At 38.9% G+C, this 27,202-nt stretch overlaps 2 protein-coding genes across 2 annotated transcripts in view; one reads left to right on the top strand and one right to left on the bottom strand.

Annotated features, from left to right (window-relative positions):
• Window positions 1-1,789: 1,789 nt before the first annotated feature.
• On the bottom strand, window positions 1,790-15,084 carry LOC140228018 (protein phosphatase 1D-like). Its single transcript, XM_072308412.1, has 4 exons — window positions 14,689-15,084; window positions 11,034-11,402; window positions 9,874-10,064; window positions 1,790-7,268 (listed from the first exon to the last, which is right to left on the bottom strand). The coding sequence occupies exons 1-4, from the start codon at window positions 15,032-15,034 to the stop codon at window positions 6,387-6,389; spliced, it is 1,788 nt and encodes a 595-aa protein (XP_072164513.1). The 5' UTR covers window positions 15,035-15,084; the 3' UTR covers window positions 1,790-6,386.
• An 8,470-nt stretch (window positions 15,085-23,554) lies between these two features.
• Window positions 23,555-27,202, top strand: part of LOC140227135 (PHD finger protein 12-like) — a 37,072-nt gene continuing 33,424 nt past the window's right edge. Inside the window, exons 1-2 of the mRNA XM_072307569.1 lie at window positions 23,555-23,743; window positions 24,061-24,236. Of these exons, the coding sequence (XP_072163670.1) occupies window positions 23,693-23,743; window positions 24,061-24,236 (227 nt within the window). The 5' untranslated portion in view covers window positions 23,555-23,692. The remainder of the gene's footprint in view (window positions 23,744-24,060; window positions 24,237-27,202) is intronic.

Below are 27,202 nucleotides of genomic sequence, written 5' to 3' on the forward strand. Positions count from 1 at the left end.
TTGTCTCTGTTCGGGCAAGGCACCTCACAGGTGGAAGCTGATAAAATAACAAATGGCTTCTATATTGGAAAACTGGGCGATTTTAAGCATGCATGCATTAGTGGAAGTCACTGATCTCTATGGAAGAACAAGATCAAGTAGTGGAAATTACCTGCTTGTGGGAGGTCTGTGCTCTAAATGTGCTTCTCAATTTTTTTTTTTTTTTTTAAATAACTGAAGAAAATTTTGCACCACAGACTTTAATGATAATAACTTTTGGACCAAAATTTTGTTGTAACAATGTTCATTGCAATGGGAGCGCCCTATATGTGCACTTCTTCTTTTTTTTTTTCTTCCAGACAAGTAGTGTTAGAATAAACCAAACAGTAAATGTTTATTAGTATAGTCATATTTTGTTAATAGATCTCCTAGAGCTGACAGCGTAATTCTCAAAATTAATTTTCTAGAGCATTTTTATTTTTTGTTTTGTTTTGTTCTGTGTGTGTTGTTTTTGTTGTTTTTAGGGGGTTTAGTGCATTGATCATCATCATTACAGCTCAGTTGGCAAAATTCATCAAATTTTAGGAATTGAGCTATTGCGATGTTGGAACAGTTTCTTGAAGCCCAAAATATCACGCACAGCTGGAGAACATCCCACAACGGTGAATTTTCTACGGATATTACATTGTATCAATATTTGACACAACACCCTGTATTTCTCCCTTTATCGCAGTTAAGTTTCATGTCCTAGACGCATTCTTGTGTCAAAAAAGGACATCTGCCTACTCCCTCTTCTTAATTGTAGACGGGTTTCGTTCGCAATTGTGTGCAAGTAGGTGTATCCACAGCGTCTAAATGATGCATGCTTGGCATGACCTTGAGAGAGCTGCAAGCCCACACACCAACAAAAAAAAAAAAAAAAAAAAAAAAGGCACAAAGAGAATTATGAACCCTTGACCCAGACAATGAGGGCAGTATTGTTTTGCCTGTGTGCACAAGTGAGCCTATTGATAGCAGTGCTTGCCCGTGCATGTTCTACTGTATTATGAGTTTAGCAAGCATGATATAGCTCTGACAACAGCAGAATTTTAGATTAAGCCTTCATTCAGCAATTCCAGCAATTTCGGCAATTTCAGCCAGAAACTCTCGGTGCATGGTTTATCAAAACTACTAAAAACACAGAATGTAATAAGAAAATATGGGATATCTTTAATCATAACTCCAAAAATATACCTACATGTAGTTGTTATGCAAGAAGTGAGGTGCCATTGGGAAGGTTTTATTTTGCTTTATCTGATGATGGACTTATTTCAAAATACATAAAAATGATGCACAAACATGTTCTGCGATAAAACGCAACATTTATTTACCATGTTCAGCAAGCCTTAGGCAAGCTGCCTGGTTGTTGGGAAGGTCTTTTGTAATGTGGTAATCATAATATAAGAGCTTAAAAGGTCTATGATTGCTGTTTTTCAGTGTATCCACAAGATGTACTCCAGCAACAAGCACCAACATGTTAATTACCCGTAGGTACAGCATACATGTACTAACAATGGCACTGATCATTTTTCCGACCGTATGTGCCCTGTAAAACACAATGACACTATACTGGCAAACACACACACACACACACACACACACACACACACACACACACACACACACACAAAGGCACACAATACCAAGTACTGTAATGGCCTCCAAACCTTGGGCCAGTGTAATGACCAAGGTACAATGTATAATGTACAACGTTGAGGCTTTGAACAGACAAGTGCTTTCAATAAGGACAAAGAAGAGCAGGATTCTCAGTTTCAATTATTAATTTTTTTTTTTTTTTTTTAAGATTCAATTCAGAATGTCTCCCCATATACCTCTTCACAGACTGATCTTGACAAAAAGTTGATTGAACACTAACAATTCATTATCACATACTGAGAGAAGTGGAGATGAGATGAACAGACTGTGTTCACTCTATTCAATTTTTTTTTTTTTGCGGAATGACTGACCAGAAACTTTCGTGTTGCTGAGACAAATACAGAAAAAAGTTGATCATTGTGTCACACACTGCAATACATGAAGCCCCCCTAGGAATGCGAGGCACCGACTAAAAAAACACAAGAATTCGGTCATACACACAATTACACACGTAATGGCACTGTCGGTCACTGTACTGAGGTTGAATATGATCACCTTAAGAAAAATTAACAATCTATTATGGTATTTGACTATTTCTGTACATTACTGCCTACCATCACATTTCCCACGGGCATGTTGTCAATAAAATATATATATATATACCACTATAATACAGGAAGATTTTCACTCTGATACTAGAAATAACAGTAGGGTCTGGAACGAGAACTAGCTGAACTATACACCGACTGATCAGTAGACTACACATTTTTGTACGTAGTGCTACCACTACAAATAGGGCAGAAAGACTTTAGTAACACTTGGCAGATGCTCTTACTGTTGACTGTGTTGTGAAGCTCAAGATTTTTTTTTCTTTATTAAACTTTTGCTATTAACAAAGCTGCAAAATCACAAAAAATCGAGGTAGGTGTGTTTTTTGTCACCTTGAATGTACATGGCACAGTCATAGAAAGTCCATCATCACCAAAAAAAAAAAAAAAAAATTGTGGAAAGCTGCAACTTTTTCCACAATGGGTGAATTAATCTTTTTTCCATCTACCTTTTACTGTAATGTTTGTTTTTATTCATATGATGCCATGGCCGTGGTTCAACTGTTCTTACAATTTCCTGACAATAAAAATGGGGACATTTAAGAGTAAGAATCAACACAGCTATAGCAATCCAACCTTATCTGGCTGGTGTGTGAAAAGTAAGGACACTTTTTGAAGTGGTTGGGTGACACGGAGTCTTCATTCTGTAATGCATCTTTGGCTAGTCAAATGGACAATCACAAAAAGAGAGCATTGATCCAAGGCTGGATCAGGATATACTCAGTGACCAGCATTTGTTGAGTACCAGTTCATCATCTGCAACGAACTTTTTGCCTAGTCAGGCAAGTATCAAAGATGACACAAAAATTAGTCATTGGGCAACACTACCGTTATCAAAAGCGACAGTCTATTGGAGAAAAGTTTTGCCCATCAACAATCTCCACTGTCCCAAAGGAACTGATACCGCATGATTCCCTCATTAAACAATTGAATTGTAAGTACTAACAGTGCTCATAAAATTTCTCACAACTGGAAGAGAGAGAGAGAGAGATTGAAAAAAAAAAAAAAAAAAACTTTCACACAAAATTTGGATGAGTTAGTGCTACCTATAAGACCGTGCTAACACAGTAGTCAAAATACTAAGTGAAGGCTTGTGTACGAATCAATTTAGTTTGCAAGACCAAACAATACATGTCTGCACACGTCTCTGCTATCTGCCCATCAGATCACGATATGCTTGCATACACACAGGAAGAGCTAATACAATTGGAGGGGGCGTGGCAAACCTGAGGAGGAGGAGCATAGTATGCAAATTACTTGAGGTTTGTTGCACATAGACATGTACACTGACTGTACATATTATGTAGGTCATGTATAGTCATGCCCCGAGGCATGTCATTGCATGCTGGACATTACAAGCCGCTTAGGGATACTGTAGAGTCAAGGCAGACGTGTAAACAGTTCTCCCTTGCTACCATTTTACATTTGACAGTCTGTCATTTCTATGGACGTAACAGCAATAAACACTAAAGCTATCTGAGATTTCTTACTTCAAGTGCCTTACTTTTCCTCACCAACAAGTTAGGCTGGGAGACCCTTATCTCTAAGCTTTGTTCCTGTAAAGCAGTCTGCATTTTGACAGTCTCATACTGGAAAACAAACAAAGACCTGACAGAACTTGCTTGCTACTGTAGGAAGAACGAGGAAGAATCTTCTTGACAAAAATATAAGGAAAAAACAGCAAGATCACTACATTAAAAAACAAAATTATAATAAGAATTCAAGCAGTCCAGGTTCTAGCTTAATTTCATTTGCATGGAAGAAAACCCAACAGATTAACGGAACACAGTGCATGTTCATGGCCATGATACACTGAATTTTAAACAATCTCAAGGAGTACCGGTACATGAATTCATTTGGTGTTATAATCCTGCCTACATGTGACTGCAAAATGGAATTGTATCTCTAAGCCTGTTGGAGTGATAGCTACAACTGTTTAAAAGAGTAATGCCACTCCTTTTCCTTTCTTTCTTTTTAGAGTGAGAGAAACTATGTGTGTGCTTAACAGCACAAGCCTACTAAAAACAAACTGTCATCACCTCCGCTTTTGAATTTCATGCGTTGACAGAAGATCAGGATTTAAAACTGCCTGTGTTAACTCCTTCCCTCCACATCATCCGCTAAAAACCCATTATTTTACACTGTCGTCTTGCTTCTAGCTGAAACAGGGTTAATTCTGTGTCACTTGTCGGTATGTGCAGGGTTCTCTAAAAATCATGTCCTACATTGAAAGCATGCAAAAGAAAGAAAACAAAACCTTGGGGTACACAGACGCCCACAGATGGTATGTTGACTGCACAGTGGACATGACACAATCAGGCTCATAAAACACTTGACCAAGGTAAAAGAAAAACAAAAACTACAGTGGAAAAGCACTCACAGAAAATTTCATTTCAAGTGAGAGGAAAAATAAAAAATCAGAATCATATCAAATCTAGTGTAGAATAAAAACAAAATACAATCCAAACTCTGTAATTATAAGTAGAGTCTGATGCATCTTGATGGCTGAATTGAATAAAAAGGGCTGACCAGATACACATACATAGAACAAAAATTTGTTTCAAATGATAAAATATTGATGCACAAGTAACACCACAGCCTTCACTGTGCTCAAGTGGTATTATTTTCCCCAAACAATATCGTAAAAATTTCACTGACATGCAGTCAAATTGTCATTAATGCTTACCAATACAAAAATGATGATAATTTCACACACTTTGGAGGATCTTATCGGAGTACAATTAATTTCTTTTGATATTATTTCATTTAATAGTAAATGAGTATTAAATACAGTACATTAAAGGTAAAAATCACTTTGATTTGATTGATATACCTGAATACCTCAAGTGCACTCCATCTACGTCAGAAGAGCTGATTATCCCGCAGCCTGACAGTCGTGCAAACATTTTTGGATTACGTTTTGACAAACAAACACGCCTTCCTCTCATACTGACATTGATTTCTCAGAGTTCTGTTCACACCATCTCTACACTTTTTTTTCCAACCGTTTTCGAGTGAACACAGAATTTAAAACATCAAAGACTCCCATCTGACAAAGACCAAAAAATCCATCTTCGCATAGGAATTTGTGTCAGTGCCCTCTAGCTCACAAGATCATTTTTGTGCCAGTGATGGCGCTTGATTGATTTGCATGGCAATGGATACTCTGAATCCCCTGAGAAACTTCATCGTATTCGGCACTTGTAGGAAAGATATCTAAATTTTTTCTATGTTGTTTTTCATATACAGCCTTGAGAATGAAGAGGAAAGAAATGGATAGATATTGCTCCACGCTTCATGATGAATGAGGCAGAACCAGCATTGCTAGGTGATTACGAACACAATGATCCGAAGGCTACCCATCTGAAACATTTCGATTTTGATCTCCGCTTAATCCCTGCACTTTGTCCCTTTGAATTTCACCAGTCTCTGCACCATGGTGTACAAGAGTAGGTTAGAAACCAACCAGCAGTAACATGTTTCCAAATAAGGCTCACTGACAAAAGGTTGACAAAACAAGAAATGTGGCTAGAAAATATCTCCATTATTCACACGTCATAAAATACATTTGTCACTCTACGATATGTACATTTAGTATTTACACAGAATATTAGATTGCATTATCCTACACTTTACAGGGCAAACATTGGTAATGCATGGAATGTCCGTAGGTCTCCTGTAATTTACAAGTGCATACTGCAATAAAGCCACACACAGATTCAAAATTGTGACGCATAGTCATCCCAAATTAACTAAAAGACAATTATTATGGAGGTAGAAGAACACATTTTCTATCTTCCGCACAAATAGCTTTCACGCTCAGAGACGCCAGTCCACCAGATTCATTTCATCGAGTGTTGCGGCTACTACGATCTGTGGCGTTGAGGCACAATTTCAATTGAGGTTGCTCGCTGGGGCAAGTCACGCCCCTGAAGAGTTTGTCCGAGTGATTGAGGGCGCCCTGCTTAGAATGAAAGACTCCAGACTCTCACAGCGCACCCAAGTTCTAACCACTCACTAGATGCTGACCTATGTAGTGTGAGGCTAGGTTTGTTGGAATGCAAGCTTCACACAAGACAGCATACGTACGTCTGAGTTAATAGAGAAGAGTTTGCAACAGCTCCAGTGCACTGCCTCAGTCCTTGAAGGGAAATTTGGGTAACTCTATCTCATTTTCACCAACTGCTTGACACCATTCTTGAGTGAATGCATCTCCGCAAACTTCCCATTCAGAGACGCCCTTTTTGCCCGCGTCATGTGCATGTTCATGACCTTTGACCGCTTTGCTGCCGATCGTGTCAAACGGGGAGATCCTTTCCCCAATCCCACCACGGCGCTGTCGTCTAGACTGAGAACCCTGCGGGACGTCTTATTTGAGCTACTCTTTGACGGAGCTGACAAGGCATTCTTCTTCTTGCCTTCTGGACTCGGGGGGTCACACTCGTACAGGACTTCTATCGGCCCGCTTTTCGTCAGGAATGTTCTGCGAGCTTTGACTTTGGTGGGGGTCTGCTTTGCTATCTGCTTGTCCACATCGTAGGCGTACTCCACCCGAATGTTGCTCTTCGTGTGTATAACCTTGTACACCTTCTCCGGTGGGTACTGACGCGGCTTTACCAGCTCATGCGTTGGCTCCACTCGTTGCTTCTTCGGCTGCGGGACCTCCAGTCCGTCGGTGTAGCGCCTCTTGTAGTGGGGGGCGGGGACGTTGCCGTACTGCCGCCGCTCCTTGTTGGACATGCAGTAGAGGCGGTTGTAGTTCTCCATGGAAGAGAGCTTGCTGCAGGCGTGGCGGCGGATCAACGCAGGCCGCACAAAGTTATCCCCGTTCTCGTCCACCTCCTCCCCCTGGACGGTCAGCCCGATGTTCTGCCACTCCTTCACAGCATCCAGATCAATCTGGTCCTCCTCGTCCTCGATGAAGTCTGGGAACTCAAAGAAGACGGTGATGACCGATATGTTGTCTGCTCGCAGTAAGTGGTAGTTCCAGAGGTCCATGGCCCGCTTGATCAGCTGATGGGAAACTGTCTCACTTCCCGAGTCACCCTAAGCATAGAGAGAGAGAGAAACTGCTGAGTAAACATCAATGCCAAGGCAACACGGATCACAATTGGACGTATTTCACAACTCTCATCTACTGACAGCATGATGCTTCTTAAAGGCATAATCTACCATTTGCAGATGAAACAAAATCCCAGCATTAGTGCTTTAAAATAGTTCTAAAATTTGAGTCGGGGATAGAAATACCAAGTCCTGTAAAGATTTGAAGTGGTAAAATCAATGTTAAGTATTATTAAGTTTACAAAATGTGGACAATAGTTGTAATGAAATTGTTTCCAGACTGAACCGTCTACAGTTATGGTTTATTGAGAAAAGTACAGAATATCTCCTTATATTTTAGGCTTTATGGTGAAAACTTTACATGATAGGATGTTTTGTGGTACAACAGACCTTCACATATATGCATTAAATGTCATATCTTGAAAAAGTTTTAAATCACTGTTCCCAAAGGTAAACCGGACCTTTAACTTGATGTTTTTCCTAAATGGTCTCTAACAAATGACATACTATTGAAATGAATAACCTGGCTACAAAACTCTTTGATCTTTGACCTCTTAGCTGAACTAAGTTGAGGTGATGGTCTCATATATAGGCATTACTCAAAAAAAGAAATCAACTGAGGTTTTACTCACAACCCTGACATCTAAACTACTCACATATTTACATGTTTTATAATTTGGTAGAATTCATATATCTACTTTGTAGGTGACAAGATACACTGTCCATTGGTGTACTAATTTCTAAGAAGCTTTTTGCACAGAATATCACTTGATACAGATATTTTGAGTGGCATCACAATAATCTTTGTAATTCATTGTCAGTAAAAGTCAGTATTGCAAGTGTGGCAGATACAATATCATCTGCAACATTGGCCTGTCAGAAACGAGTGTTCCCTTAAATTGGCAATGATTACTAGACATAGAATTGGAATGCCCAGATTCAAATAAAGGAGAGTCTGTCTTCATGTCTCATTGAATCAAATATGACATTGATAGATACGGTAAAAAAAAAAAACAAGAGACCCGCGGGTCTAGCGCTCACCTGAGTATCGCAAGTTCACCTTTCATGCAGTCACTAATCTAAATTTGACCAGGCATTCTCAAGTAGAAGATGAAAATGTACAATAAGGGCCCAATTTTTTTAAGATTCCTTAATTTGGGGGGATTGGGGGCCCCCTGGGGCCCTCTGGGTGGGGCATGGTGCCCATTTTGATAAATTGAGATCCTGACCCCCTAGGGATGCTACCTGCCAAGTTTGACGAAAATCCATCATGAGGTTTTCAGGAAGAAGATGAAAATGTACAATTCAGGCCCCCATTTGGACCTTCCCAACCCCCCCCCCCCCCCTGCCTCCAAGAGGGGCACCCCTGGATTTGCTATGAACAAACTTGAAACTACAGTCATTAATGTACTCACTCATAGTATTATCTTAACTCTATAACTTCTGATTCTAGAGAAGATTTTTAAAGATTCCTTCATTTTGGGGGGTTTGGCCCCCCTGGGGCCCCTGGGTGGGGCATGGTGCCCATTTTAACAAATTGAGATCCTAACCCCCTAGGGATGCTACCTGCCAAGTTTGGTGAAAATTGGTCATGGGGTTCTCAAGAAGAAGATGAAAATGTATAATTTAGGCCCCATTAGGACCCCTCCCCACCCCCCTCCCCTGGGTCCCAAGGGGGGCACCCCTGATTCTGCCATGAACAAACTTGAAACTACAGTCATCAATGTACTAACTCATAGTATTAACTTAGCTCTATCACTTCTGGTTCTAGAGAAGAAGATTTTTACAGATTCCTTAATTTTGGGGGGTTTGGGCCCCCCTGGGGGCCACCTGGGTGGGGCATGGTGCCCACTTTAACAAATTGAGTTCCTAAACCCCTAGGGATGCTACCTGCCAATTTTGATGAAAATCGGTCTTGGGGTTTTCAAGAAGAAGATGAAAATGTAAAAAGTTTACGCACGACGGACGCCGGATGCCGGACGACGCACGACGGACGCCGGACGAAGGGCAATCGCAATAGCTCACTTGAGCCTTTGGCTCAGGTGAGCTAAAAAATGGCACAGTGCAGTCCCGTTCTAATGAACACGGTTATCTAAAAAATCCTCATTACAACAAAGTAATATTCATGTTCAAAAATTATCATATAATCTATATACTTTGAACACTGTATGATTTGGCTATAATGAAATTTCAACACAATGCAAGAAAACTGCCGGTCCCAAGGACTTTCTTATATAGGAGTCGCTTGCATGGGTGCATCAATTTAATTTTTTTTTTTTTTTTGAGGCAGAATCACGATCCTAAACGTGTTTGATGCATTTTCAGGGGTTAGATAAATGCAACTGTGTTTTCAAATACGTTTAGAAATGCTAATTTGAAATGTCATTCAAAGGGCGTTTTGAAACCGCAATAGTATGATAGTTAGATAAACGCGGCACCCCGAGAAACGCGTTTCAAACCACGTTCATAAATGCCATGTGTAATGCGTTTTGAAACGTGATTCTCTCTGTCTCTTGCATTAGATAAAAGTAGCCTACAACACTTCACTGATTAGACGGGCCAACGATTGGCAGAACCCAGAGTCGGTTACCTTCCGCAGGCGAGTTGTGGCGTACTTCTCCACAATCTGGACGCTGGCCTCGCTGGTTACCATGTTCCACAGTCCATCACTGCCCAGGACCAGAAAGCGCTCCCGGTCGGGGTCGATAATATGGTGGGACACATCAGGCTCTGGCGAGACGATGTAGGATTTGCTGTTGTAGTTGTAGCTCCACAAGTCACCTGCAGATGGCAGAATAGGCAATGTTTGATTAAGTATCAGCAGATACCTAGTTGATTTCATACCAATAAAACAATTACTGTATACGCCATATATTTCGTGAGTCTAAATTTTCGCGAATCGGGCATTCCCAACGATTTCATGAGTGGTTAAATTCACGATTGTGGAGTCCTGCATTGAATGGAGAAATGTATACGTGTACGGCATATCCACATCGGGATCAGAGTCAATATTTTTGTGTGTTTTTAATTTTGCGATTAGCACTCAACTCGCGAAAATAAAAACCTCGCGAAATATTCGGCATATACAGTAACTTTGTCTGTCAAGACTTTTTACACTATGCCATGAGCTCATTAAAATTCAAAATAGATGCACGGTAATTTGCAAGAAGACTTTGAGTACATGTCACCCTCGTTGCCAAAATCATGACTCACATACTAAGAACATCACAAGGTTGAAATCACAAGTAGTTCAACCATGACATTTATGCTAAAGTCTGCAAAGAATATCAAAAATGTTAAAATATGATTGGCTCAAAGAGCTGCTTTGTTGGTTTTACTTTTTCATTTTGTTGCAAGACATAACTAAATATTAATATTGATATTAACTAAATATTGATAAAGGCTGAGGTTTGACACATTTTTTCTTACATTATCTTCCTAGTGCAGTACATGGACCCAATTTGACTAATCAGATTTTCTGTGAAACACTAGTGCAGTACATGGACCCAATTTGACTAATCAGATTTTCTGTGAAACAAAGAAACCTCTTGAGCATTAAATTCCCACGGGTAAAAATGGTGTTATTTGACAAAATGTCTGGATGTTTAATTCAATTCACATATAGAACATCAATGCAAAACATACAAACAGGACAGAACAAATGATAGAAAAGAAATCTCACAAGCTTCTAATTTGATCATCAAGTGCTATACTATCAAACCTCACTGTGCATTACATGTACAATTGTACCTAATGATCTGGCAACGGCAAGGAAAGGTATATCTGTCAGTTCCGTATTCCTCCTGATCGGGCCCTGGTGGTCCAGTCGAGGGCGGGACCAGACGACCCGCTGGACTCCAGCCTTCTCCAGCACCTGGCCGCCCGCGCTCTCGATGCGCTTCAGCTCCTCCACGTCCCCAGGCTTGTGGTCCACAGTCAGCTTCTCGGCGACGATGGCCGTGTCACTCATCACGTCTGGGCTCTGCCGCTGCTCGACCCCCATCACGATCCTGGAGTCGCCGACGTGTGCAACGTACATGTCTGTTCCACATATTATGACCATGCTGCACGTGGTCCCTGCTGTGCTAGGGTAACCAGACAGGGTTTTGGCCCATGTTGCTGGGGGCAGAAAATTGGAGAAAGAAATTCGACATTTTGAGTACATGCATGGCAAATTGTTTGCACTTTTTTTCTTAATTATGTGATACAAGTGTATGCAGAAATATCATAAGATTTACATACGGTGTGCTCCTTTTTTACTGAACATAGTTATGACGTAAAATTTGAATCCCACAAATATTTTCTTCATATCTAAATATGATGACATAAATGGTATCCCAGGGTACCAAATAAAAATCCGCCATTTTGTTGAATTATTTTTTTGGGGTTGCCAAAAAGCTGAAATTATTTTGGTGCTGGAGCTACATGGTAGCGCATGCTAGCCACTGCACTGCACTGCACTGCCCTGAAGCACACGCTATTGCTAGCACGTGGTACCCCGGGGTAATGCGTGATGCATCATATTTTGTGTCGCTAGAATGGAATTTCAATATAACCAAAGAAAACTGCCGGTCCCAAGGACTTCATTATGATGGGAGTCACCTGTACACCATACAAAATGTTAAAGCAAAGCAGATAAGTGCAACCCAAGAAATATCAGTGTGTTTGTGTGTGTTGGTATGTACATATAATATGTGTTTTCTGGTGCTTTGTGGTTTCTTGTGTGTGTGGTGTGTGTTTGTAGTGCGCTAAAAAAGAAAAATGCATCAAAAACTGACAATAAGCCCTACAATCAACTATGAAAATTTCCCCAGTTATTATAAGGCAGGATAGCAAAAAGTCTTGTACGTTTTGTTGGTAACATTCTGAAAAAGAAGTGAGGAAAAATTTCTTCCTCCCCATGGAGAAATTTACTTAATAAAATCTGAACTAGTTCTGACCGACTTCACTTGGGATTCCATTGTTTCTCAATTTCATTTCTATGGCTGGTACACAATGGTAAAGGACATATTAGATGCATTTTTTTTTTCATCTCAATACATGTGATTTAGACTACTTGGCATGTCTCATTATTATCCATTCATGTAAGTACAGGAAAAGGGGATTTTCTTGTTGAAATCTTCTCAAAAAAGACATAAAAGATACATGCAGATGAAGAGAAAGTAAACGGAATGCTTACATTATGAAATGGACTGTGTGATTGTAAAGTGGAATACATTGTATAATCCTTTATCATTGTCCTGAATACCAGTATATTTTTTCATACTTTATGCAGTTGCACTATTTTCTGTTTATCTTTGCAATTACGTGTATGCAATTACTAGAAGTAGAAAGAAACAAGCAGCTAAATTATCAACATCCAGCTTGTATGGTTACAAGTAAACTGGCAAAAAATGACATTTACCACCTGTACTACAACTGATGTTCCAACTTTTTGAATGTTAATGCACAACTAGTTCATCCTTTTTTTATTTTACACCTGTACATTATGGCATGAAGATCATTTTCTGTGACATGAAATCTCATCAAAAATATTTTCAAAATGAAATAGAGGTGAGATTATTTCCCATCTATCTTCATTCTGTGACTAGCAATTTACACAGAATACTGCTCAAGTTCAATAGCTTTCACTGGCAAGATCATATACATGTAAGCTGAGAGTACTGAGACAAAAGTGGATGATTCATTTGAAAAAAAAAAAGCCACTAGTAGACACCAGATGAAAATTCAAAGTATTAATTACAATTTGTAGTTAAGACACAATGCACTTTAACCACTATAGAGCAAGTGGTGCAGGCAAGGTACAAGCTGACACTGACAAGAAGCAGAAACAAAATTATCTTAAAGACCCGGTAGTTGCAGGGGCGCTGTCGGATGATAGTGCCGATCACCGTTAGCATTGATACAAAGATTGCCAGAGTTGAGCTGTCATCAAGAGTAAAGCGCGTAGGTGTTGCTAGGTAACGTTGCCTTCATTGTCTTCTCTGCGCATCACGCAGTCTGTAGCGATGCCAGGCTTATGTGCTTCTGAGTATGACGTCACAAAAGAAGTTTGCTAAAGCTGTCATCCCCCTCAGCCGAATCAGGAGCCGAACTGTGATCGGACCATTGACTACAGTGGATCGGACTTCTTCGGACTCATGGAAATGGGTTACAGTGTAAGCGCTAAAGAGGAGTCGATAGCATACATGTGTAGGTCTCTGTGGGAAACTTGCGCCCGCGTACGGATTCGACTAAACCACGGAGTCTACATGCCTTTTAAGGAACTCGCTGTGATTGATTTGAGATCACTACTTGTAACTACAGGAGCTCGAGCTACACAGTCAGATCCAACCATCGCTGTATCGCACGGAACATAAACCATTGTTGGCCTTGATTTTGACATGAAAATTCATCATTTTGAGAGACAGGAAAAGGTGTTCACATCTGATCGTTTTTGAGTGAATATGAAAGATTGAATTTTAGAAATCTATGCCGTAAAATTGAAATTCAGGCACGCGGTGCAGTTTGCACAAGCAGCATTGCACCACCCCTTCTTCTTCAGTTTCTTAAATGCTGCCATCCAGTGTACGATTACGGCTGTTGTGTGTTTGTTTTTCTTTTTTTCTTTCTCCTGATGCCTATCATTAAAACATACTAAAAGAGTGTACAAGCACAAGCCCACTTTTTGCACTTTTTTTTTTCCAACAGCAAGACTTACAAATTGTATAGGAAAAGTCAAGACGTAACTCCAAAGAAAAAAAAAAGCATTTTGTGGTTATCTACTTGTGGTGGTCTACTGAGACTGGTTGTCTGTTGCGTTGTACATGTAATTTACATTATTTACTCATCATAAATCACATGTTGGCTATCCTGGGTAGCCCACATGTTTATGACACCCAACACGCACAGAGTCCAAACAGACTAGCCTCAGTTTATAAACAGTAATAAGTATCTACAGGTAGGCCTACACTCTACAGTGTTTTTGCATTCTTCACGTCTGGACTCTTCACATGACATGTGTATCTGGTGGTTCGTCCAGTTTTCCCACTTTTAACATTTTGTCTACAATCCTACCAGCAGTTAATAAGCCCGTCAAAATCCCCGTGGCAGTGATGTAATTTATAGAACTTTCTACACTACGTGACTACAGTACAGTAAAGCGACCGAAAAATCGCTCGTCGCCGCCGTTCACACTGGCTATCGCGGTCTGCTGTGTGTGAAAGGAAATGGGTGGTTTTTGAAAGCGTGTTGCCCGCGATATGAACCTCGCTCGCTCGCTTCTCTCAATGGAAAACTACTATTGTAACGTTAGAGACTACCTATGTCACAAGTAACGCAGAGTGAGAACGGGAATTCATAGCCGACATTGGATGGTTATTATTCACAGCATTGTGGCAAGATATATTCACGGTATCATACTTACGTCGTTCCTTCCACATTCCATCTTGAGTTTCGCGGAATCCTTCTTTTATTGCGTCCATAACTTGATCAGGTTCCCGGGAGAAAAATCCTTCTTGCTGCTTGATATTTTGCCACAAGTGATCCCGAGCATATACGGCCGCTTCCCGCCCTCCATGGCCATCGAACACGGCAAAGCACGCATAGTCGGCGTCTTGTTCTCGATCAAAAACGATACAAATGACATCTTCCATATACTTTCTTCCTCCCTGCGTGGAGTCACTGGATACCCTCAGTCCTATCACTCGCTTTCTCTTTGGATTTTTCTTCATCGGACTAGAAACCGTCCTATATTGCTCTGTACTATCCATGTTTTTATACGTTCCAGTGCAGCATATGTACGCTCTCCTTCTTTGTACCGCGCTTATTCGATAACGTACTGTACGTGGAGCCAACACAGAATACCCACCAAGATCCGAATAGTGCTAGCGCCTGTGTGTGTACCGCTATTGAATCATGCGCTAACTTGTTCGATTTCGCGGTTTCCCATTCGTTGGCTCCCTTTTCAATGAACGCTCCTTTTTCTGCGTAGGCGGAAGTGACGAATGAATACTAAAAACATAGATCAAAGTTCACACTGCGTTGCCCGATGTAAACAGTGATCTTCATTGTTGTTCACCATACAGTTAGTATTGGTATAATGTTATTTTCTATACTGCACAACTTTCGGCAGCACTATTTTACAGTCAGCATCATTTATATATTGACCAACAATTCTGACGTTATCTATTGACATTTAACCACCGACAGAGGACAAGTCCCGATTTGTTTCATAAATTTGTCTGTCGATGACACCCATCAGTAATGCTCATCGAGAATAAACATGGACCTTGACTGACAAAAGATGACATGATAAAGCGAGCAATCTATTGCGAATATTGATTTCTAACCTGGGGAAATCACAGTGATATATTTTGTTGACTTCTCAGAGAAGACAGGTTCAGGGGGATGTTTCATCAACGCTTGTCAGCGCCGACAACTGTCGGCGCTGACCAATTTCAGCAAAATCCTTGGTTTTGATTCGCTGAGATGCTCTGGTCACTGACTGTTACTGTGGTGATTCAAGTTGTCAGCGCCGACAAACATTGATGAAACACCCCCAGATATGTTGTAAGATGATCATTGTGCAATGTGTTCTAGACCACGGACAGAAAACTACGCGTTTGACCACATCTATTTATGTATCTACCTATTAATTTAGTTTGTTTTTTTTTTACACACCGTACCACATACGTAGTATACTTCACGATATGCACATTCCAGACAATAATATTCTTTTATCTTGAATGAAAATTTTATATTTCTTCCATTTGTTAACTGAAATGAATATGTTAAGGTAAAATCACTTCCCCTGCCTTCTGAAAGAGGTAAGAAACCCCACACACGCTTTGCAAAAGTAGTGAACCACCTTCATTGTGTTGAACCCTAACAAGGCCGGGGGGGGGGGGGGGGGGGCTCCGAGCCCCCCCCCCCCCCCACGACGTTCCGCGCGATGTATCGCTATCGCGAAAAGCTATCGCCGCGATGTTTCATGACTTTTTTCTTTCGAGTCTCCCGCATCTTTTGACACCAAATTTGCGATGCCCGTGCGCGCGGTTCCTAAGTTGCGCATAATATGTACATGCATGTTAGACCCAAAATTGCTCAAAAACGTGAATTCGTGTACAATTTCAATGCAAACCGTGCTTACTGCCAAATTTCATAAAAGCATGATTATTTGGGGGTTTCATTGATTAAAATCAGTTGATAACATATTTTCTTGAACGTCGTGGATAAATTTCATCGAAAAAACAATGAAAAACATGAAGAAAAAAACAAAGAAATACATAAGAAATAAAAAAATAAAATACTTACGAAATTTTCCGATGGCACAATCTTTTCCTTTTTTTTACACTTGCTAAGGACACTAAAAAGAATATTTACACAAAAAAATGTGCCTGTTTTGAGGTTTATTTAGTGAATTATACCAAATTGTCTGATAGCATGCACCATTATGCATAAATTAGCATAATTTAGCATAAATGATATTTTCGACGGCCCGGTAGATCTGGGGGCCTGGGAGCCCCCCCCCCCTCCGGTTCTATCATCTACCTAAATAGCCCAGCCTATCTAGGGTTAAGAGATGCTTCATTATTAAACTGTTATGGACAAAAGGGACTGGAAAATTTTTGTTTAGTCTAAGATGTTAAAATACTTTCAGTCCTCTTTCTTTTTTTTTTCTTTTTTCTTTATTACGACGAGACATGTGTATTATAATTAATTCAATGCCATCATAATTGCTGTAATTCCACAAGGAGTGTCACACGCAAGACTATAGGTGGTCCTACCATTTCCGATAGCAATCACAGGTTAGGAAAATGATAAGTCAGTTTGATGAAATTCTTGCATCGAGTTGTTTTATCGCAAATGATTGACAAATGTTGTCACACATCGACGTAAATATATGCACTGAATTAATCAGTGTTTTAGTATAGGCCTATATAGCATAGCCATGATACAAGAAATCATGCTCATACTCTGGCAGGATTCGAACCTACGACTTCCTGATCAACGGACAGGATGAATTACGTCGATATTTTACGTCGATGTGGGGCAATTTGTCAATCAGTTGCAGTAAAAACAACTCGACGCAAGAATTTCATCAAACTGAATAATATTATGCAGTAGTACCCGCTGCATGAAAGGATTAGAACCATCACTGGCTGTTGGGCAAAAGCCAGTGGATAAGATACCTCTCCGCTGATCAGGAGGTCGTTATAGGTTCAAATCCTGCCCGAGTATAACAATAATGTCCATCATTACTAAAACACTGATTAAATCAGTGCTTATTTGCGTCGATGTGCAATGGGGCATTGTCAATCAGCTGTTGCATCAATGGCTATAATGTTAATCAATAATTAGATTTGTTGATGACGTCGAGTTTGTCAAGAGAAAAAATATCTTATTTATTTATCATAAAATTGGGTGCAGTATTTCCTTAAAAAATAAAAAGGAACAACATTGCGATCGCTATATAAAAGTAACAATGTGTCTATTCAATGATTTCACCATAATACGCATGTTTGCAACAAAATTAATTCCTGTTATGATATCAATTTTATATAATTGTATGCATGAAACTTTGATGTAACTCATGCATACCACTGAATTCTTGTATGGCTTGGATTTAAAGAAATGGCGTCATATAGACCGTCCAAAGTTGTCAAAGTAATTACCACTTACTTTTCAATGGTTACAGCTCGTTATTCCGAAGGTTCGTTATTCCGAAGGCTCTTTAGTCCGAAGATTCGTTATTCCGAAGGTTCGTTGTTCCGAATTTCATTTTCGGATTAACGAATCTTCGGAATAACGAATCTTCGGAATAACGCCACAAATGTTCGGATTAACGAACCCTTTTTCATTTTCGGATTACTGAACCTCTATAGGTATATAGGGAATTTGCGTGTTTCGGATTAACGAACCTTCGGAATAATGAACCTTTGGAATAGCGAACCTTCGGAATAACGAACAGCACCCCTTTTCAATATCCAACTCAAGTTCAGTTTATTTCAATATACATTTCTTTATCACATTTTATCACTTTCCTCCTCTATAGTTTCTCTCATAGGCCCTCTAACCATCTGAATTCTGATTTTTATTATAGTATCTGATTATGGTATTGAATAAAAATCATAATTACCATGTTAACATAATTATGATTATCTTTATCGAGCTGTGACTCTCTCACACACGGGACCTCCTTTATTTTGATGCCATGTCCTATATTCGAGGGACAGAGTGTTTTGCCTCCTATTACTATAGAGGGGACGGCAACACATGGACAACTTACTCAATATATATATATATATATATATATATATATATATATATATATATATATATATATATATATATATATATATATATATATATTCTGATCATGGGCAGACGGATTTTGAAACTCACCTTTCAAAGAAGTCACCGCGCTAAACAGATGGAGGTAGCGCATAGTGTCCATAGTGACGCATCCAATGACGCGTAGTCATGACTGCAAGATGACATGGCAAATCTCCGGCTCCAAAACAGTGAATCTGAAAAGGGCCTCATCGCCAACAGTCGGAAGAGTAGCAGAAAATGTACACAGTACAGAAACGTAATAAGAAAATTGGTCTGCTCGGCATCTTGATGATAATAAGTTAACGAATCAGTAGAAGAAGAACGCCGTAAAAAAAAAATAAAATAAAAAATAAAAAAATAAATCCTAGATCTTGAAGATCTTAAAAACGGAGCATAGCTCTCAAATACTGAAAGGCAAGGTCACACTCTTCATCAGTGCCCATGGTGTGACAAAAGATCTTAATCAAACCCGTTTCTGAAACAGACATGAAAACACGTCTGATCATGGGCAGACGGATTTTGAAACTCACCTTTCAAAGAAGTCACCGCGCTAAACAGATGGAGGTAGCGCATAGTGTCCATAGTCCAATCGCTCTTAAGTGGATATATAACTTTTGATCAATATATATATATATATATATATATATATATATAATATATGTATATATATATATATATAATATATATGTATATATATATATATATATATATATATATATATATATATATATATATATATATATATATATATATATATATATATATATATATATATATATATATATATATATATATATATATATATATATATATATATATATATATTTGATCAAAAGTTATATATCCACTTAAGAGCGATTGGTTGAAAGAGTTAACTAAGCACTGAGAAAACACCTTGGGCAAATCCCAACACTGATTCGCTGTCATGCAGAGAAGAAAGAAGAGAGAAAGAGAGATAGAGAGAGAAAGCCCAAACTACTACTAATAACATGCCTGGCGTGAAAGTGGTAATAATAATAATTTAAAAAAGTCGATGACTTAGAAGTATGGATGGTATAAGGAGCCAATGGTAATGTTAAAAGAAGATATGTTCGATGTTCGGATTTTTCTGGAACCAATAATTTCAAGAGTCAGCAAATTGTTATGATTTCATAGTGTTAATATATAGAAATGTTTGTTTGTTTGTAATGTAGCTTCGTATGAGACTCCTTTTTTATGGTGATTCATCTTTTTTTTATTAGTTTTGCAAGAATTTATAGATTTGAAGCTGCCTTTAAACTATCACAGCTACAGAGACTATTCCAGAATTTGGGCCCAGCAAAGAATGTAGATAAAGGGTATATATACGTGAAAATTGTCTTTTTTTTTGTTCTTGTTTCATTTGTTTGTTTGTTTGTTTTTGTTTTGTTTTTTATTCTATAGTTATGGCACAATAAAGCTTATTGGCATGTTTGACACTCCGTGCATAGATATATACTATAACCATTGGAAAATTACGTCACTTTTTAAGACATTTAGTAGTAGGCCTATACCATATTTGAGAAATGAAGTTTCAGCTATAATTGTGATATTAGACAGTAATCAACTCTCCAAAATATGAGTAGATTACTCATTATTACTGTTCCTATTATACATCAATGATTTACCTAGCTCATCGAACTATTTTCAGTTCAGACTATTCGCTGACGATTCAAACATTTTTCATACATTTCCCAAAGGTACAAAAGAAATTGATATGGATGACGTAAATAGAAAATTGAATGAGGTACAGGAATGGTGTATTGTAAATAAATTAACTATTAACTTGAAGAAAACAAATTATATGATTATTAAAGGACCCAGACAACCAATTGCAATTAAAGGTGTGTTAACAGTCTCTGAAACGGTTATAGAAAGAGTACATGTATATAGCATCTTTTGTAGGAATCAAAATTGATGAGACCTTGATGTGGAAGGATCAGATTCAGTGTATCAACAAATGCATTAGGCGCAAAATTGGCTTAATTTTTAAGTTAAGATACTTTGTTCCAAGGCATGTTCTCATGCTTTTATATAAATTCTTTATACAATCACATATACTTTATGGAATTGAAGTATGGGGAAATACCTACAGAAGCCACTTAAATTGTATACTTTCAGCACAAAAAATGGCCGTGAGAGCAATTACATTTCCCCCCTTAAGAACAAGTTCAAGGCCATTATTCACCAGTCTAGAAGTGTAGATGTTTTTGACCTGCATACGCTTGCAGTGTCAACCTTTGTATATGATCTACACAAGGGACATTCTGTAACGCCATATTATGAGCCAATGAATCATGTACAGGACTAGAGGCAAAGATCGTTCCATGCTTAGACTCCCGAAATGTAAAACGACACATGGTACATTTTCTATATCTTTTGTCGGGTCAAAGTTTTGGAATAGTTTGCCCAAAAATATTCAGGAGGAGAGAACAAGATCTTCATTTCGAAGAAACCTAAAAGCACTTGTTAAATGAAGTTTAGTGAAGAAAAGAATATTCAGTGTATAGTTTAATGTATACTTTTATAGTACAGTTACTTTAAAAGAGTAGACCTTGCAATAAGCAGCTTAAATATACATGTAGCTATAATGGGAGAACCATTCTCGACTAGCACTTGTGCTAACTTTTGGTTCCCCCTTTAACAACATTATCTTCTGTTTTTCTATTTTTTCTATTTTTTTTCAGAACCTTTATCTATGCGTATTTCTACATTACATACTTATTCATACTCTGCCTTTTCAGTGATAAATGTATCACAACGAAACTAAATCTATTATACCACATGTATTCTTAATGTAAGATAAATATAAGTATGTAAAATTAACATGCTTGCATAGCTGTAAGAACCTTGTACAAAATCATTGTATTCTCATAAAATTGTTTTCATGTTATTGTATCTTACCCTATGGAATTCATGTTATCATGTTATCATATTCACATGTATGTTGTTAATAAACTCAACTCAACTCAACTCAACTCAACTCAAGATTTTATACACCAAAACATGCGAAGGTTCAAGTGCCTGCCATGGTCACGCGTGGCCATACTTTTTGATTCATACCGATCACTCGCTCCGCTAATGTGGCTGGTGATCGGATACCGAAAGGATCAGTGCGAATGATTTATGATTTGTCCTTTCAAACGTTTATTAAAATTAGGATTTCATTGAATTTGATATTAAAATAATGAGTATAAAAAACGGTCAGGATAAAATGAATGCCGTTGCACTTTCCCCCTTCTTCTGTTTAACTTTCGATCCAAAATGTAAAACATATATGCTCAGTCTATAATTTCAAGTTTCTTGTTAAGACTATGGCTCTCGGTGCTCATGCCGTATCATGCAGGGCTGTGCCACAGAACTCTTAGAGTTCTGTGGGCTGTGCCCACAGAGTTGTGGCTGTGCCTCCGGGGTGGTGAAAAGTGTAGGATCTCAAGGCTACTTGTAACATGAACGAGACCACTAGGGGGCGGTATTGTTAATTCCCTTGAACTGGTGTAAAACGTCGTTTACACCAAGATGATGAACAATCTGACACCAACCCATCACAAAGTCGGGTATACTTGTAACCAAAATCTAACCAGGGGCATTGTCGTATTTTATCATCTTGCTTGCATACGTTGGGTAGGCCTACTTTCTCCGGCAATCAGATCGAAGAATGATCTCTTATTTGTGGGCATAGACCCTACTAGGCCTAGTATTCGTCGAATCAAACTTCCTCATCAGTGAAGTATAGGCCCTACCAACTTATAAGGAAGGTGTGACAAATTTCTATAGCTATAGAGCGCGAAAAATCAAAATATTTGCACAAACGCGAAGACTGTTCATCACAAGAGCTTTTCAAATATCTTGATGTGCAAGTAGGCATGCATAAAATCAGTTTTATTGTGGCTAAAACAACTTGCAACCGGCTGCCTGTATAGATTTCTAAGAGAGAACAATAACACACTCGAGGGATAAAATTGACAAGTGCGCAAGACAGGATTGCGATGAATCCCGATTCCCGAAGTCGAGTTGTCTTAAAACCACGCAAACACAGAATTTGTTGTTGTTGTGGTTGTGGTTGGGGTTGGGGTTGTTTTTGTTGCTATTGGCTTGTCATTCAAGGTTGAATATTTACGTCTTTAATCTTTATCGATAGATTCACATTCAAGCAGTTATTTCCAGAAACAGAGAGGGAGAAATAGTTCACAATTAAACATTGTGGTGCGGGGAGCAGTCTGCTCGCATATAGGCCTACGGTTGAGATAACTATTATGCGTTTATTGGGTCCATTAACTAATTAGTGACTCTGTTTAGGAAAAGCAAAAGAGCAAAATCTTGTCAACTGGACCACTCAATATCTTGTATCTTGTATCAAGTATCTTGAACTACACACTGTTGATTACACAGTGGTCTACTTTCAACAAACTGTGCTTCAAATCTTTATCAATTCCATTGTTTCCAGTAGGCCTACTTCTACAGCATAGGAACAATGAAATTATATCTAGTCTGATACGGAAATTGGCAACACACGCACATGGGATACACAACAACAATACGGAACGTCATTTTTTCATTTCGCGCAATTTCTTGAAGTTGACCGTGTTAGACATGCGCAATGTCTGTCATTTATCTGAGCATGCGCAGTTGCACGGCACCACCGTAGCTCCTGGAAAAAGTCATTTTGGCCGTGATGTCTGGAGCCGAGAGAAGACTGCATATTTTCATTTAACAGTCGTTCTGAGCATTGTTTCGTGTTCAAACTTAGAGGATTTGGAGCTACACTTAGTTCAATTCTGCCTGCCAAGTCTTTTGGGATTTCATAGTTTCTAATTTTTGGGAAGCAAGAAAGGTTATCAAGCACCAGCGCTGCCCATCAACCTAGAGCAGCACCTTTATCGCCCTGCTGTACCAGCACTAGCAGCAGAGGAGTTCGGGTACTGCTGTCCGTACTGCTGTCCGTACTGAGGAGGGATGTATTCCCGTACCGTACAACCAGCAGCCCATCATATTCGCAGGAAATCATTACATATTTGCATTGAGCTCTCCCGTGTTTTTTTGTGCAAGAGTGGACCTTAGACACACATGAAAAGATGGCTACGACTGTCCAGTATGATCTGGACACGTCTGGTGGTCTCATGGCGGTAAGTAAGACGTGGAAATGGTATGTTCATCAAGCAATTCGTTTCGCAAAATTCACATTACCTGTGGCTTAATTCACGACACACGAAGTGTATTGAAACGCGTGCGAACAACTGCAAACCGCTGTCGGTTCGTCGTCATGCTGAACTCGTTTCTTTTTTTCTTTCAAAATGGCGACGGATCTGACGGTAGAGGAATATGGGTTAAGGTTTTAGTAGTAGTGCCAGTCTCTACTCTCTTAGGACCATGCTGTTTTGACTGAAACAAATGGTTTGCTTAAGTGGTTTTGTTTCTCCTGTTTCTTCTTTTGGAATTGCAGCAAATCCAAACCCTGGTTGCACCACCTCAAAGTGATGAACCTCCAAGAAAGTACAGGAGGACTGAACCTAGAAGGACAGGTCGAGCTACAAATAGGGATTCCTGTGACAGCTGCACTGAGGGTGGAGATCTCATCTGCTGCGACCGATGTCCTGCATCTTTTCATCTCCAGTGCTGGTAAATTTGAATAGATAGGCACCTATCTGTAATTTGTAAACTAGTTGTACACTGTAAACAAATGTAACAAGGTTAGACCTAAGACTCCATTTTAAGAGTAAGATTATTTCCATGTGCATTCATGACGTGTTACACCTGTCGCTGAATTTCAGTCTTTGATGAACATGTGTGTCCAGGCTGAGAGAGATCAAAGACGACCCTTGTTGCTATTTATGGTGCTGTAACTGGTCCAGCAATCCAGTGCTACCTGGTGGGTCACTGGTCTGTAGCCACTAGCACCAAATAGCAGCATTTTCTTTATTTTCTACTTTGCCCAGGCCCAGACAGGTACTGAACTGGACACACCTAGTTATACCAGTTTGCTTGACATGTTACCTGATACATTTTTGTCTTGCTTTTGTAGGGATCAATTGTTGATGTAACTGCAACAGACAGTTACTTGTTATGACAGAAATTCTTGAAGTTAAAAGACCATACAGTTTCATGACAATGTAAAGCAAGTCGCCCATGATTTTTGACCGCCGACTACATGTACAACTGTACACAAAGAAACCTATGCTATTGTGTGTAGTCGTATTTCAGCATTGGAAGTCAAAATCTTGGTGTGGATGTTATAGCCCACAATGTTTGGTGGGATTATAATAAATGAGGGACACACAAATTAGACCCCTCTATGCAAAGATATTTGTTCAGTAATTCCTTGCATCTTAATTTTCCTAAATCAGCACATGGATCATATGTTTCTTACACACAAAAGGTAGAGACTTTTTACAGATCTCATCAAATATTTCTCTCATGGTCAGTAATAAGCTATCTTTATTAAACACCATGTCTCCTCAGTTCATTTATTGCATGTATGAAAGTAAGTGGTAATAAATAAATTAAAATAAATAATTTATTTATTTGCTGCTTTGCCTCCATGAAAATTGAATTCATTCATCTTATTAACCACCTACTAAGTCTGTCTCAGTCTAGTACAGTAGCTCATAATATTTTTGAAAGTAAAGTTTGTACTGTGAGATCACACAGAAATTTCACACTTTGTGATACCTTTTGTGTCTTGAAAACTGGGTTTTTTTAAACAGTTGTTCACATGTATCTGTGGAGCACTCACAGGGCACTTATTCTGTACTAAAACACACACACACACACACACACACACAAAAGGTAAAAATAGTGAAGGCAAGCAACACAAGCATTTGAAAAGTTTGCATGTTCAATAAGGATTTGTTGTAGTTTACAGGGAAAATAATGTATTGTCGCTACTCCTCCTCGTCCAATTGTCCTACAGCTGTGGTCAGAACTTTCTTTGACCAGCAGACATGCAGGGCCTGCTTGAACAGTTTTTTTAACTTTGGGGTGAAAAACAAACAAACAGTAGGACTTGTGTATAAGTGAGTGAAATTAGGAATGACGCATGTAGGAGATTCATTATGCTTACATGCTCACATGTACAAGTACTGATTTATGTAGTTATACCCTGCACTGTGTGCATTCTTGTGAGTGACATGTGTCCCTTTTCATTCTCTCATGTGTCACTTTTCATTCTCATGTTTCACTTTGGATACATGTACTATACGTGTATACCATGTTGCATGATTCTGACTTCATACATACTGTATCTTGAGTCGTGCAGAGATCTGCAGCTTTGAATTAAGTTTGAGGAGAATTCCCTGGCGTTATGCATAATTTTTTCTCTCTTTTGTAGCAAGATTGGCATGTCACCCAGATATAGGTGGATCAGAAAATATTTCCTCAATCATGTCTATAGATCAGGCCTGCTGTAGATCATCTGGTATGTTGAGAGAGTGTGTTGTAAGGCATATTGTTAGGAAAAGCTGGGACTATACACACTATATACTGTAAAACATGATATATTCGCGGCATGAAATTTTCGCGAATTGGAGCCGACAGCCTCTTTCGTGGCATGAAATTTTCGCGAATTGCCACTGGCGTTCAATGCATGTAGTGTAGACAAAAACTTTCGCGTGCATTTTAATTTCGCGAATTTTGGCGCTCGCGAAATTCGCGAAATTAAAATGCACGCGAAAATCCCTCGTTTTACAGTAGATGATGACTGGCGTGGGAGGGAACATACCGAATGTTCCACCCGAAGTGTTTGAAATGCTATTGAGGGACTTATAGCCTCCTGAAATAGCATTTCAAACCCTGAGGGTGGAACATTTGGTACATGTTCCCGACAACAAAAGTCATCATCTGTTATATTATATGGGTTAGTCAAATCTGCTTTTTCACATTGTATGGAATAGGCAAATTTATCCTATCAGTTGCGTGAAAAATATGATCGTTCAGTAGTGTGGTATTGTTTGTCATTTGTTACATGAAAATGTTTTCACATGGGAGGACATTACAAAAATGTTGTGCCCATGGGCGAACATAACCAATGTTCCTCCATCACGTGACTGAGTTTAGCCAATCACTAACCGGTTTTTTTACTTACCCATTTAATATTGGGTAATGTTTAATGGTTTTAATATTGATGATCCTAAGAACACAACGTTATTTTCCATTCAAATCATGTGCTGAATTGCTCACATGTGGCAATTTTACTTACTGGTACATCTGTACATGAACCATGCTGATCTACATACCAGCCAGAATGATGTCACTACACTTTGTATGTTTTTTCCTTTATCTAATATACCAATTTGAGACTGGCACTACCAATCAATTACATACTACATGTAAATTCCTGGTGATGCAATCTGGAAAATCTCAATTGTTGCCCACAAATGCAAGGTACAAATTGTATTATTCTTTATGCATGCAGGTGAATTCTACATAGACTGCAGAATGAGCAATGCCATCAGCAGTACTGCACATGTCTTACTCAATGTAATTAAATATGCTTTGCATACACTACGCGATTTGGGACTGAAATACCAACTTTGATTTTTATGACGTTGTCATGTCTTGTGATCAATTTTTCATTATCTTGCACACTT

Source organism: Diadema setosum, chromosome 4, assembly GCF_964275005.1.
Source record: "Diadema setosum chromosome 4, eeDiaSeto1, whole genome shotgun sequence".
Classification (NCBI taxonomy): Eukaryota; Metazoa; Echinodermata; class Echinoidea; order Diadematoida; family Diadematidae; genus Diadema; species Diadema setosum.